The 15,300-nt window shown below is 44.7% G+C and overlaps 1 protein-coding gene and 1 long non-coding RNA gene across 3 annotated transcripts in view; one reads left to right on the top strand and one right to left on the bottom strand.

The window, feature by feature from the left end:
• LOC131835860 (uncharacterized) overlaps positions 1-15,300 on the top strand; it is a 26,062-nt gene extending 10,762 nt beyond the window's left edge. The window contains exons 2-4 of the long non-coding RNA XR_009355391.1: positions 11,486-11,597; positions 12,318-12,382; positions 14,624-15,300. This is a non-coding gene — a long non-coding RNA (uncharacterized LOC131835860). The remainder of the gene's footprint in view (positions 1-11,485; positions 11,598-12,317; positions 12,383-14,623) is intronic.
• The window catches only part of MYZAP (myocardial zonula adherens protein), a 90,135-nt gene continuing 79,585 nt past the window's right edge, over positions 4,751-15,300 (bottom strand). Inside the window, exons 12-13 of one of the 2 annotated variants that reach the window (XM_059180618.1) lie at positions 13,289-13,389; positions 4,751-5,695 (exon numbers count right to left, since the gene is read on the bottom strand). In XM_059180618.1, coding sequence (XP_059036601.1) covers positions 5,599-5,695; positions 13,289-13,389 — 198 coding nt within the window. In that variant the 3' untranslated portion in view covers positions 4,751-5,598. Of the gene's footprint in view, positions 5,696-10,192; positions 11,801-13,288; positions 13,390-15,300 lie in introns of those variants that run through there. The other variant, XM_059180619.1, reaches the window with a different exon arrangement.

Genomic DNA, 15,300 nt, shown 5'->3' with positions numbered 1-15,300 from the left:
AGGTCGCTAGTACAAAATACATCCTTGTTACAGGAAAGGGTTCTTTACCTCCAAATGTCAGTTTTCCTGAGGTCTTCTATGTTTTACAGATCCCCACAAACACGGTGCCTGGGTGGCTCAGTTAGGCATCTGACTCTTGATTTCAGCTCAGGTCATGATCTTAGGAACCCAGGATGGAGCCCCATGTGGGGATCTGTGCTCAGTGGAGAATCTGCTGGAGATTCCTTCCCTCTGCCCCTTCTACATACGCTCTCTCAAATAAATAAAATCTTAAAACAAAACAAGAATCCCCACAAATGATTCTCAAATAATTTATAGAATTAATGTTCCCTTAGATTATAAATTTCATTGTGATTACAGTTTTTTTTTTTCTTCTAGAATTCCGTGTAAAAGGCAAATTTTAAACTAAAAAAGACCCTTTTCTGGGAGGAAACCAGTTGCTTTGTTTTAGAGTCAAACTAAAAAGTGCTATAGTCAGAGGTTATAATTCTGTTATTTTGGACAATTTCTAAAGAATTATTTGTATGCATCTCAAAGTCATTTTTTACAAAGCTTGATATAACATTTTTCTCTATTAAAAACTTTAAAAAGTCAAAGAAAATGATGAATTTTTATGATCTCCATGGAAACATCTTTATGACTTTTTTTTTTTTTTTCTATTTTTCAATTCCATTTTAGGGATTTGGAGACAAAAAAAAAAAAGGTTAACTTGAGACAGCCCTAATTTCCTTCCCCAGCCCCCCAAAAATGTTTAAATAAATTCGTGGGTACCATAAAGATATTTTATTTTAGGGTTGGGCCACAAAGTGACCAGTTAAGTTTTTCAGGCTGAATGTGTTTTGTTTAGGAGGTGGCAAGTTAAGAGGAAAGGAGAGAATTAAAATATTTGCAAGATGTCATTAATCTCCAGCAAGAGCCTAGAGTTGTTTTTTTTTTTTTTCCCTCTTCATTTCAGAACTAATCCAGCTTTCTGTTATTTGGCTCAGAAAAGTCTTAAATCTGTAACAAGAGAGTAACTTCCTGTTCTCAAGAGTATGGCTGCCAAAGAAAACATTTACAAGAAAAGTCCCAGAGCCAAAAAATTGCCTACTAATTATATCTTAACCCCCTCCCACCCCTAATTCAGGAAGGTGAATGCTGTAAATGCTATATGTTAAAACTCCGAAGTATGTGTTGAAAAATTAAGAGAAAACCCCTAAGAACTGTTTGCTATTTATTTATATTTTATTGCATTCAAATTACATGAGTTTTATGGCCCTTGGGCACAAATTAATGTTTCTTAGAATATTTTGTTCGGAATTCCACAAAGATTATACTATACCTTTATCAAAATACATTCTGGAAATTTTTACCTGGTACCTTCCCAGCTGGAGAAGGGAGAAGCAGCCCCGACGTTCAGGATCTGATCTATTAACTCTCAGCTAGGCCCTGACTACTTCCAACTAGGCTCAGTTAGGCTCCAAGTTGACCTGACACTCAGCAGTGAGGGGTTTTTTGGTTGTTTGTTTGCTTGTTTTTTTTGTTGTTGTTGTTTTGTTTTGTTTCAAGGTTTATTTGAGAGATCATGCAAGTGGGGGTTGGAGCGGACGGAGAGTGGGAGAGAGAATCTTAAGCAGGCTCCCTCAGCACAGGGCCCAGTCCTAGGACCCATGAGATCAAGACATGAGCCTTAACCAACAGTCAGACACTTAACTGAGCCACCCAGGTGCCCCACTGAGCAGTGAGCTCTTGGTGTTCTCCTTGATGATCTGTCTATTCTGTGCAATGCCAGTCGAAATCCCGGAGCCTTTGGTAGACATGGATGGACTATAAAACTCCTACAGAAATGCAAAGGACCTATAATAGCCAAAACGACTTTGAAAAAGAAGAACAAAGTCCTAGAGCCTATGCCATGTGACTTCAAGCCATATTAGAATAAAATGGGCAAATAGATCAGTATATCAAAGTAGCGAGTACAGAAATAGACCCAATGCATCTATAGCCAGTTGATTTTCAACAGTGGTACTAAAGCAATTCAGGGGAAAATGGGTAGTCTTTTCAACAATGGTGCTAAAACAACTTATACTCTACACCCTGTATTAGTAATCTTATCCCGTCCCCAAATTGAACGGCTAGTCTCCCTCTGGTCTTTTTGCCCCTGGCCTCTTTCCAGAAACACATCTCTAGTCTCCCTTTGGGGCTTTCCCTTCTCTGACCAATTCAAATGAGTTGTCCTCAAATTCGAATATGAGGAAAAAGTTTATTTACTTTTATTTACTTTTATTACAGTTTATTGAATCTGTTTATCCATTTTTCCCCGTATCTCCCTTCTGCACAGTCCCACTCACTGGGATTGAGTTTCTAGTCTGTGTCCAATAGGAAATCCTTAAATTTGCAAATATTCCTGATGCAACAACACCACCTTCCCAGTAATTATAGTATCAACTGGTATCAACTGTGGGCATGTCTCTGGCGCAGTGCTGGAAAATTTTTCGAGGGTCTTTCATGTGAGCTGCACAGCCAGCCTATGAGGGGGATGTAATTCCATTTTTAGGCAAAACTGCTTATGGGAGCCCTGAGCCTGAAACAGTCCTGACCAAATGGGTATTGTGACTTAGTGGCAGACCTGAGACCAACTCCAAGCTTCCCACCTGCGTTCTGGAATCAGGCCCACGTGGTTTCAGGCAATTTTCATCTCTCTTTGAGTTCCATTTTCCTAGTCTGCAAAATAGCACTAGTAACATCTTCCACAGAGAATGGGTGGTTGCAGAGATTTAGTGGATATATGCTGGGCCTAGCTTAGTAGCTCTTGGTCTCCTGTATTAACCCGGCCAGGGCTCTTTCTGGAAGAATTTCGATTTGTAGATTTCTTCATGATTATCGAGGTTTGCGATGAATCCCCTCCTTGATGGGAAATTACTCCCAAAGAGCTTGCATCACAGGAGAGACAGGAAATGGACGTGATGATCAGTTATTAGATGTAATAGGACAAGAGAAGGCTCGGAAAAAAGCCCCTTGGGATTCAAAGACAGAGATCAGGAGGAAACAGACTGGGAACGATTTTAGGGAGGGTCTCGAGGTGCATATACCTGTCTCCCCCCCTCCCCCAAATCTGGTGGGTGGCACCTGACATGTGCTGAATGAACTGAACTGGGCCTCTGAGTCTGGGTATCAAGAAGAGTACTGTGGTCTGTACCACAGTACTCTTGGGGGAGACCACCCTGGAGCTCCTGGAGCAGAAAGATAGCATTTGTTGGAGAGGAAGAGGGTTCCCGGGGTAGACTCCCCGTCAGTCTGCTCAGGGGCCAGCCTTGGTTGGTGCACCCTCTAGAGGGAGGAGGGCACGTCTATCACGCAACTCCAAGCACTTCTTAAATGTGCCTCTTGCTGGCCAGTCCTGAAATCTCTGCTCTGGGGCAGGTCCCACCCAGATGCAAACTCAGTCTCATGGCCTGAATTTTTTGTTTCCATGGCTGGCTCTTGCCTGTGACTAAGCAGCAGGCTTTCTCTGATTCCAGGATCCTGAGGGAAAGCCCCACTCCCTTGCAGCCCAGGCCTGTTTCCTGTTTGCTGCCCATGCTCTCTCTGGGCCCTGGGGACGCCTACAGGCCTGCAGCTCACACCTGCACAGTCCCTCAGCTCAGGGATCCAAAGGCAATATCCTGAAGGAACTTTTTTCACTGCCTGTTTGGGGGACGGGTCTGCCTAAAGCAACTTTATACACTCCTTCATTTCTCATTCCCAGTGTTGGCAAAGGGGTCAGGAAACCCCATTCTCATCCTGTTGTAAGAATTTACGTGGACACAGATTTCAACAGGCCCAAGTGGACCATATGCACCAAAAGACTTAAGTTTGCATGATTTTTGACCCGACCTAGTGATTCCTCTTCTAGGAATTTATCCAGAGAGAGTAATTAGGCAAGTGTACAAAGGTGTGTGTACAAGATGGTTCATCAGAGGGCTGCTTAAAAAAAGTAAAGATAACTTCCCAAATCCCAGCATGGGTGGGTAGGTCGAGTAAATTATAGTACATCAGTAATATGGAATCCAGTTAACTGTAAGAAACGGTGGCCTGGATCTATATATCCATACCTGTATAGAATGATCATAATACAGGAAGTGAAAAAGATCACAAAATATGTCATGAGAATAGCATTTGTTAATTGCTTACTGGGTACTAAGCACGATTTGAGAACTTCATGGATAGTAACTCATTTAATCTTCCCACCAACTCCAGCTAGAAAAGAACTATCATGTATCCCACCTAACAGGAACTCGAAGAGGTTCTATAACTTGCCCAAAGCACACACTAGTGACTGAGCTCAGTCTCCAGAGGCCACGTTCCTAAATATCATGATTTTGCCTTTCAATATAGTGCCATATGTGTTTTAAATACAAAACAAGATAAATAGTATGTGCATGTGTTTTAAGAAGGCCAAGAAGGATTGAAATGAAAACATTGATAGAAGCATTATTATAGGATGTTATTATTATTTTTTTAATTTAGGACAAAACCTTGCATACAAAACTGTTTCTCACTTCAGGAAGGTAAAATTACTATGTAATAATTAGAGTTAACTAGACAACTTCCAGGGTTTACACACACACACACACACACACACACACACACATACATACCCTATCTTAAGGTTTATAAATACCTCTATGGACTGTACTAAAGAAAGATCACTGTACCCTGACTTCAACACTCCCGAGCCCCATTCTGCTCTCTACCCCTGCTACCTGGTCATGGATGAAATCCAGAGACAATGTAGTTAGAACAAAATATATGGCATTTATTAAACATATGTAACATAGGTTATATCAGAGTAGAACATGCATGAACAAATTATTTAAAAAAAACAATTGATACTGAAAACATTCAATGATTACCTTTTCACATAATAGTCTTAACATACAAAAAATTCTTTCAGTTAAAGTGAGAAAGGGAAGAAAAAATCACAGGTGAAATAAATACACTGATTTCAGTGAGCCCCATGAAGGCATAAGGCACAAATTAAACCAAGGATTAGCACATGAGAACGAGGCACTTGTGCCCACAGGAGACCAGTCGCCACCCGTGGCTCCCACAACCCCACACAGATCCTGGGGACCAAGAGGAGTGAGCGCCCTTCCCTGGCAGGGTCAGGTATCCCCAGGTGCCCCTGTGCCTATGGAGACAGGCTTCTTGGCACCAGAGAAACGTCGCTTCTAATACTTTTATGGGTGAATAAAACCTTCATGCTGTAACAAATGATCCTGGTGTGAATAACATGAAATTTCAAATTAATGCCCTTTTTCCTCCCAACCGAAGGCTAGCAAACCAGAAAATCAATTGTGAGGGAATTCTCCTGACAGAATTTCAGTGTCTACTTGGAAAGCTAATGATGGCCCAGTAAAGCATGGTTGGGTGTTTGAAATATGACCTTGTAAGCTCTCTCTCCTGCCCCCCCCTTCTACCTCACTTTTCCTTCATGTTTTAGAAGTAGATCAGAACCTCAGCAGTCTCCTTTCTGGCTGAAACTTGGATAGGAGGAAGCAGAAGCCTCCCTTCCCAAACCTCGAGCCGCAGGGTTCTAGGGCTTTTGTCCATCCGTACAAAGTGTGTGTCTCCACGTGCCTAGGTCAGTGTTTTCTTCGTGGTTAACTCCAAGACCCGTGTGTATGGAGTGTAGTTCCTGGAAGGTATCGAGATTTCACGAGTCCTACCTGCTGGGCTGAGAAACGAGAAAAGGCCAGTCAGGAAGCTGGAACAAAACTGTCCATACTCTTCATCGTAAGACAACTCCAGGAAGGTTTTGCCAGCGCTGTACCCTACAATTTTATAAACTGATAGTTGAATTTTCCATTTAAGTATTAGAAGAGGGGCCTTTATTTTTAGCAACTTTGTAAGATTTATTTGAGAGCAAGAGAAAGAGAGCAGAGCTGAAGGAGGGGTAGAGAGAGGGAGACGGAGAATCTCCCTCAGGCTCCCTGAGCTGAAATCAAGAATGAGACACTTAACCAACTAAGCCACCCAGGCAACCCTTCAGCAACTTTCAAAGGTTGTGCTAGGCATCGATAATTCAGGAAAAAAAAAAAATGTATTTAAGGAACTCCTAATTTAGTGGGAAACAGATGTACATAAATAACTAATGTGTTAGGTGCTCTAAGAGACACGTGATGAGCTCTGCTGGATAGTCTCCAATTGCCCGTTCAGATTACTCTCCCCTGTCTCTACCTCTGTGCCTTTGGGAAACTGAACTGATCAGTTTCAGTGGTCAGCATCAATGGGCTCCCTTACCCCTTAGCTTCCGGTTGATTCTGACCAGTTGGGAACTGGCAGCAGGGGATGAGAGACTGGAAGGACAGAGCGGTCAGGACCTGTGTTCCCTCCCGGCCAGACTGCAGCTTGGTCATTGGCGGCGTTCCCCTAGCAAAGGTCACAGCTTGCAGCTGTCCCCATTGTCTGTCCTCCTGGCTTCCTCCCCCTGCCTCTTCAGGCCCAGGCTGGTAACCACTTCCTCTGTGCTAGCCCCAGAGTGTGCCACTGCCCCTTGTTCTCTTCGGTCTTCCTGGCCTGTCAGGACCAGGAGCAATACAAGAATTGACATATCATGGGCACACTGAGGGCAGAACGAGTTAGCAGCACTTAGGAGGGCATCTGGAAATGTGCACAGAGAAGGGAATCTTGCAGGGTGCCTAGGCGTGCCTCAAGTGGTCAAGGAGGAGACGGGAATTCAGACAGAAGGGACAGGGTGTGCAAGAGCAGAACGTGAGCACAGGGGCCGTGGCTGTGGAAAGGAGGCACATTTGGCAGAACTGGAGCGAAGAGTTCATGGTGGAAAGTGACAGAAGACGAGGCCCGGTGAAGAGCTCTGTGTGCCCCGCTAAGGGGTTTAGAAGGGGACACAGAGCCACTAAATATTTGTAAGGAGGGGCAGGATATGCTCATCTTTTTATTCTAGCAAGATTCCTCAGCTTCACTGAGGGATGACTGCAGAGAGCTTAGTCTGGAGGCAGAATGTGAGGGTATTTTTTTGTTGTTGTTTTTTGTTGTTTTTTTGCTATTTAGGATGTGGAAGACAGATCGTGAGAACTTGAATTCTAACTGTAGCACTGGAGGTCAGGTAGCAAGGAAAGGGTAAGGAGATACTGGGGAAGTAGAATTAACCAGGATTTGGTGGCTGAGATGGAGAAAATCTTCCATTTCTTTTTCCTCCTGGACTCATAACTACCTTTCCCAGCATCCTTTGCAATTTGATGGGCCATGTGCCTACAAGGACGGAAATGATGTCTATGAAACTGGAAGAGAGAATTTTCTCTTCCAGGTTTAACTCCTACAATCCTCTTACATCATCCTCCCTGCCCAGTCTCTTCCCTTTTGTGCAGAAGATAGAGTGGGGGGGGTCCAAGAGGACTCCAAAGCCCAGGCAGGGTGAGCAGCTGGAAGAATCCGGGCTCGGAATGACTGCAGCGAGGCCCATGTCAACCAGCCTTGCTCCGTAACAGGAGAAATCAGTCTTGATGTTGCCAAGCTGAGGTCTGTGGGCTTTTGTTACAGCAGCTACATTCCTTCTCCCCATAATGGCGTGGTGGGTATGAGATAGGAGTCCGCTCCCTTCCCTGAACGGCCTGTAGCCTGTCATTCCCAAAGCGATGTGGATTCTGCCTCCTTAACTGTTTTGTCATGCCTTCTCTATTCCCTCAACCACTGCCCTGGTTCAGGCTCTCAGAACCTCTCTCTGAATCCTGGAATAGTGTTCTAAATGGTCTTCCTCCTCAAATCCTCTACCCAGTTTGCGGTCTGAGATCTTCCTCACGAGCGAAGCAATAATACCATTCTTAAAACTTTTCCAAGTCTCCCCATTGCTTCTAGGATGAAATCTAGCCTCCTGTGCACGGTCTTAGAGGTCCTCTGCCATCTCCTGTCGTATCTGCTGTCTGGCCTTGCTAAGAAACACAATTGTCACTGGAGCCACACTGCCATTCTCATGCCATCTCCTGTCTTGACTGTTTCCCTAATCCAATGGATCTGATGAATCTCTGCCTGCATTTCGAGACTTAAACCAAACATCACCTCCTGTATGACAATTTTCCAGATTCCCTACTCCAGGGATCGAAATGATCTTTCCTTTCTTTTTGTGCTTTTTGTCCATTTCCTTGAGCAGTGGTGCTCAAATTTTCTGCCTCTACGAGGTCCACTTTTGCTAAACTTTCCTAGCTGTTAACATTTCCCACTACGCTGCGGTGATTTTCAACCATAGGTGGCTTACAGCTGCGGTGTATTAGAAGCTTGGGGGAAATTCGAAACTTCACATGTCTCTCCCCAAGAGATTCAATATGTCTTTTCTATACCCTCCAAACTACCCTCCCCACATAGACCTTGAAAAGGAGTCATATAGGCTTTTTTTTTTAAGATTTTATTTGAGCGAGAGAAAGCATGCACATGTGCAAGAGAGAACGTGAGAGAGAGGATGAGCTGGGGGAGAGGGAGAAGCAGGCCCCCGACTGAGCAGAGAGCCCGATGCTATGGGGGGGCTTGATCCCAGGACCCTGGGATCACAACCTAAGCCAAAGGTAGGTCCTTAACCCACTGAGCCACCCAAGGTCCCTAGATTTCTGAAGCACCGCTGGAAGCACCGCATTGTCCCCCTCTGGTCTGCACATCCTCTACTAGTCATAGTTTCCTGAAGGCTGAAAACCACACTCATCTTCATGACTCCAGCAGCTCCCTCAGGCCAGGCACAGAGCTATCACGAAATGTACGGATGTTGAAGGAAACCAGAGGACAAGGGGTGAGTGGTCAGAGTGTCACCAGCCACAGAGGTGCCCACAAGATCTGGGAATTCAGGGGTCCCCAGGGACGTGACTGGTCAGTTTAGTGGAGTGCTGGGGCAGAAGCCAGATGGTGACTTTGCCAACCACTATGAAAATTCCACGTAGCAGAACTGGTCTCTGGTGATAATATTCTAAAAGCTTGTAAAAGGCAGAAATATGCATAAAGGTGAGTTTTCTGGGTTTCCAAAAGAGGCTCGGATATCTCAGCCTTTCAAAAAGCAGTGAGGTATTTTATTGGGTTGATGACCAGGAAACAACAGGATTTCAAGAACACAAATGATTGGAACCACAACTGAAATTCAACCACTTTCTTTAACAAATTTAGGCTATTGGTAACCTGTTAATCCAGAAAGAGGCAGATCCCCTGGGGGAAACAACAGCAGAGTCAGCAAATTAGTGACAAAAACTACTTTGTGTTCTGGTTTCTACAACAGAAGTATGAACATGTTGGCACTTTAAAGCACTTACTATGTGCCCGGCACTTATGACCACAGGGAATATTTTTCATTACATCACACCCATTAAGACATAATTTCTGAGCTTGCTGGGGACCAAGTGTCACTAAGGGGCAAGGGGAAAAAATTTCTTTTTCTTTCTTGTTTTTCATCTTTCTCTTTGAAGGAAGGCTAGCGGGCTGGAAATTGCTCTCAGTGGCTTTCACTAACATGTATCGAACCTTTAAATCAAACTCTTGTGTCTTTTCTTTAAAAAATAGCTGTTTAAAAGCCTCTGAAATCACTATGAATGCCTTCTCCCCCCCCCCTTCCCTCCCTCCTTGCTCTGCTGTAAGATCTCTGCATTCTAGAAACGTATGGATTGCAAGGGTTGGATGAAGAGGGGAAGGAGCTGAGGAGAAACTGGAGGCAGAAGGTGTTCTTCAGTTGACTAGACCTAGAGAGCCCAGGTCTCCAGCAGGCTGGTGACAGTGGGACTGAAGGGAGGAGACAGACAGCCCTGTATGGGCACTGAGGCTATCCTGGGGGCACTGGTGTCTGGAGTGAACCAACCTCAGGGACCTGGGAAGGTGGTGGCAGCATTAACGGAAATAGGAAAATGCACCCATCCTGCTGGGCGCTTTATGCCTGTGTCCTATCTCACCAGCCCAGCAGACTCCCGAGGGGGTCAGAATCTTCTAGTTCTGGCTGAGAAACTGAGAAAAAGCTGTAGATATTAGCAAGAGGCAGATCCTCCAACCCAGGTTTATGGAACATCCAGAAAGTGCCAGGCTAGTCCTGTACGGGCACTGGCCTGAGAGCCCAGGGTCCCTGTCCACTGGAGTCCACAGAGTTGGCACACATGGGGAAGTGGTGGCAGTGTGGGGAGGAGGTCACAAAAGGGGCTTAACTGGCTCTGTAAGTAAAGGCTGATTTTGAATTTTTCCAGCATAAAAACGGAGCAGCAGTAATTGTAAGGAAGATGCTGTTAGCAGTAGGACAGCATGAAAAGGCCTCCAGGTGGAGGGAGAAATGAGTCCGAGGTGGCCCGCTCCTGTCCCATGAGGCTGTGTGCCCAGCACTGGAACAGGCCAGGACCACTCTGACATCTCAGCTGACAGAGGCCTCATCCATCGCGGGGCCTTCCAGAGTTTTATGCACTGTCTAGATGGTTCGAAAGCAGGGAGAGTTTAATTGGAGAGCTTAATGCATACTGAAACACCATCGGTCCGTTGAGCAAAATCACTTATAACCACCAGTAAAAAGTGAATGAAGTTGTCTTGGCACCCCCAAATTCACTTCTATTTGATGCATTGTCTTACAAGAAAAATCAGAGCCTTGGTGTAGTTAATAGTAATAATTGCTATTCTTTATTAAGTAAGTGCTTAACCAGTTACCATGCTAAATGCCGTATATACATTTAGTCCCCCTAGAAACCCTCTGAGATTTGGTATTGTCCTCTTTGTTCCCACTTTAAGGATGAAATAATGAAGGCTTCAGAGCAATTAAGTGCTTGCCTAAGGCTGTGCTTGGCCGGCAGCTGACTGGGCTGCGCAGCCCCATAGCCTGAGGCTCCCCAGTGGACTACACTGCCAGGTTCTTTGTGAGAGAACAGGTAGAACAAAATTCATCTGCAGAAGAAAGACTTAATGCAGTACTTTGATCTAAAACATTTTGGAGGGGGCCATTTTCAAAATATTCTGGAAAACACCATGGGACCTTGTATTAGATGCAAGCTCAAAGTCCAAGTAAGAACCAGGAATTTTGGGGCACTTAGATGGCTTAGTGAGTTAAGCCTCTGCCTTTGGCCCAGATCATGATCTCAGGGTCCTGGGAACGAGTCCCGCATCGGGCTCTCTGCTCAGCGGGGAGCCTGTTTCCCTTCCACTCTCTCTGCCTGCCTCTCCACTTACTTATGATCTCTGTCAAATAAATAAATCTTAAAAAAAAAAAAAAAAGAACGAGGAATTTTGCTAGAACATTCACAATACAATTTAGCAACCCTGTTTATTATTTTAAAATGACACACGTGCCACACCAGGACTCCAAAGGCTTGCTTCCGATCCTGGCTGTGTGGCTTCCAGTGAATCACTTACCTCTCTGAGCCTCAATTTTGGGATCTATCAAACATGGGGATTAAACCCAACGAGGGGGTTCCATTTTCTTTATTCAAACAAAATCTTATTTGGGATCCAACATCTAAAACACACTAAAAGCTGCGTTTCTCGGTTTTGTGTCGTTTTTGTTTTTCAGGAGGGGAAGGGTTCCCACAGGCCAGCTCTTTGCTCCCCTCCCGCACCCTGAGTCTCCCCCTGAGCCCCAGCATGGAGCCCGGAGCCTAGTGAGGCAGCTCAGAGAAGCACAGGTGGGAAACTGCTGCTCTGAATTCTCTAACGACCCCGTGCTCCTTGCCACTCAGACCCGTGTGGCACCTTTCGCATAGTAGGCACTTAATAAATATCGGAGAGGAAACGAATGGAACCTTACCCTGCCTTTTCGGAAATGCAGACGCGTAGCTTTCATTTCCTCTGCTGACTGACCTACGCAGTGAAAGTGCTAAGATGGATCCTGAGGGAAACCAAATGTTACATTTATGGAAAAGCTGCTTTTAGATGCTGAAGTGGCTTCCAAGTTCACCATGGCCATAAGTTAAGGGTCTGTCAGCACTTCCATTATGAAAACCGCTTTGTGGTTTCATAACTTAGCCATAAAAGTTTGCTTCAGGCTATCCTTCGGCCTACAAATTGAAAACCTTGTTTTAAGCCAAAACGTGGGAATTGGAAAACAAACAATTTATTGGTTTCAGACATAGTTTTGCACCCATCTTAAGCCAAACAAGATTTATTATGTGGGCAATTAAAGTGGACTAAACGACTTGGTTCCTGAAAAATGAAAGAGGAGAGAGAAATGGCCAAACTATTTATATATCAGAAGGAGGCCCTGGACATGACCGTTCTTTTCGGCCATATTTTTATTATGGACTTTGCCCCTGATATTAATGAGACCTTGAGTCTATTTATGTATCTTTTTCCCTGCTTGAGCCTGTTAAACCTGAGAAATCTACTCAAAACCACTGACTTTGCAGATTGGGAAATGGAGGCTCCAGCAAAGACTGATCGCATCGTGCTGCTCGCGAGGACTAGATCCAAGGTATCTGACATCCCAGCTCAGTGATGGGCTCACAACCCTTTCCCGCCAGATCGAACCATTCAGGGTTCCAGGATTCTGCACTTCTGTGGCCCCGTGATCCCACGGGAATTCTACACAGTAGTTGGGGTACTTTGGGACTTTGGTTACCCAAATCACGGGCCACAAGCCATCAGCCAAGGGCATCCTCATTCTCATCTTGTTGTACGTTCTCTTTGGGCCGAGCACAGCTGCAAGCACCTGGAGATGGTGGGTGGGTTACTGGGTCCCAGATTCTGATTTTACTAAGGAGAGACCCAGGCATGGGTGTGTGGAGCAGTTTAAGGACAAATAGGTCAGTCCTCGAGCTCAGAAGCGCAACTGGACCAACAAGGTTGTGGTCCTTTTTCACCTGTCATGACTGAAACAATTCAATTTATTCATGACACTGAGCCAGTGCTGGACTGTGTCATGGCTCCGGGGCAGAGATGAATTTGTTTAAGCTTTAGACCCTCCCTCCTCTGTGCTACCAAAGCACCTTGCAGGTCCCTCCTGCAGTGTTGTAAATGCCTGCCTCTGTGTCTGTCTCCCTTCCCAGACTGTGGGTTAGGAACCCAACTTCATTCCTCTCCCTAAGCCTCTGGCACAGGTAAGGTGCGCAGCAGATGTTTGCTGAGTGAATGAATGAGTGGACAGAGGAACCAGTGCATTCACTTCCCACCAGCGCCCATGTCTCTCTCTCTGGGACATGGCTTCCCCAGGCTTCTCTTTGCTACCCCCTCCGCCCTGCACAATGCCCCCAGCTGCCGTTTATCTTTGCAGAACTATTTTTGATAGAAAGAATGCAGTTCTGGTAATCACAGCCCCGTAAAGTATTTTTCTGAAGTCAGAGAGGAATTTGAGTCAGGAAAATAGGAAATTCCCAAATACCTGGGGAGAAGATCGCAGCCCACTCCAATCTCTCTGGTCTCCACCTCAGGCTTGGCCTGGGTTTCTATTAAATAGTCCAACCTGCTTTGTAGTTCGTTATTCTAGAGAGGAGGAGAAGAGTGCTTTTAGTCAAGCAAATAGGTTCCCCCACAAACATGCATGATACAATTTATACGTGTCATCTGATTTTCCCCTATACCACGGACATCTATCATAATGTATTTACTGAGCATCTTACACAGTAGGAATTACAGAAATAGATTGCTTGCTTCCTTACAGATAGCTTTCTGTGCATGTACACACATATGTATCCAATTTTACATCAATGGAAACAAACAAAATATCCTTTTCTATGTTTAATTTGGGGTTTTCTTCACTCAATTTGTTGTGAATATCCTGCCATGTGTATTAGTTTTCTTTTTAGGTCAGCAAGCTGTTGTAGTGGGTTCATTGCGTTCCATTGGGTGGATGTCCATTATTTATTTAACTGGTCTCTTATCGATGGCATTTAGATATTTATCACTTTTCTTGCAATTATAAATAAGGTACAGCTCGTGTTTTAATACTCCCTTATTAAACTATAAAATGAGTAAGTCTATTAATTTAATTTAGTGGGAAATACCTCTATAACTTAATAATTAGTATTTCATGGGTTTGGAAAAATTCAGAATCTCAAACATAAAAAGTAGAACAAGCTCCTTGGGATTAAAATTAGCATTCTAAACAGTTTTTTTCAGGCCAGAGCCAAACATTACATAGGTTGATGATTAGATGCTCAGGAATTGGAAATATGCCCCATGGGGGAAATGAAGGACAAAGGAGCAAGAGGGTTAAGGCTATTGGAATGAAAAGAGGAAGAGCGATGGTGCCTGATGCCTAAAGGACAAACATACACAAAATCCAGAGATTAAACCACTGTTATCTTGGGGGTATTGAGCTTTTAAGTTCTTCTATATTTTTCTGTCATTTTTCTACATTTTCTCTTTTTGCATATTACTAGTTTAACTTTTTTTTTTTCATAAGTGTCCTCTTTAATCCCCATCACCTATTTTGCCCATCCCCCAACCCACCTCCCCACGGTGGCCGCACCAGCTTGCATTCCCCCGACAAGGCAAGACGGTTCCTTTTTGTCCACATCCTCACCAACACTTGTTGTTAGATAGGTGTTGCCTCATGAAAATTCAGTCTATCTTCTTAGCTATATTCTCAGAGCAGGGCATGCCCAGAGATGCAAGATAAATATTTATTGAATAAATCAGTGCATAAATACTTTTATAAGGAGCGTGTTATCTGCATGATTAGAAAAAGATGAAAGCATCTGTTGTTTCTTTTCAGGTGGACCGGAAGTTCACGTGTTCTTCTAAGACACTAAGTGAACACAGGAAAGTTCTTTGAAAAAGAAACTCCTTTGTTTCTAAAGGAAGAATGTGGCGTTCTAGCTCAGCAGCTCCTGCTCTGAATGGGCGGCGACACGGAGCTCCGGCTCTGGTACGAACTCAGGAACTCACTCATGTTCTGTAAAGAAGGTCGGTGGATCCCTTCAGCGGGAATGGGACACGGTAGATGGGGAGAGAGTGCATTCCAGATTCCCTAGCAGCTCGTGAGCCGGGACAGAGGGATGGGCTCCAGATTTATCACCTAATGCTCAGGATGGGAGAATGTTGCTGGCTTACTGCCTGAGGTACAACATTTACACACACTCAAGTACACACAGCTTCCCCAGCAATGTCTGGATTCCCCCATTCTTAAGAAAGACAAAGGCAGAAGAGGCTTGCCCATCAGCAAGCTCCAGAAATCCCGCCGCCTTGTCTCTTCTCAGTGGAGAGTTTAATAATTTCACATGATTCTGAGCTGACTACCTATAGTTAGGGGGCGTGAAAGGAAGACAAGGTGAGTAAATACGCCTTACCGATACACTGAACACAGTGCGTAGGGGACAAGGAGCCACAAATCCTTTGTTCTGTTTCAGAGGAACTGTGTGTGTGCACACCAGACCCCCCCACCGAAAGCAG

This window comes from Mustela lutreola, chromosome 7 (assembly GCF_030435805.1).
Source record: "Mustela lutreola isolate mMusLut2 chromosome 7, mMusLut2.pri, whole genome shotgun sequence".
Classification (NCBI taxonomy): Eukaryota; Metazoa; Chordata; class Mammalia; order Carnivora; family Mustelidae; genus Mustela; species Mustela lutreola.
The sequence above is the reverse complement of the archived record's forward strand: the minus strand, read 5'-3'. Positions and strand labels throughout refer to the sequence as shown.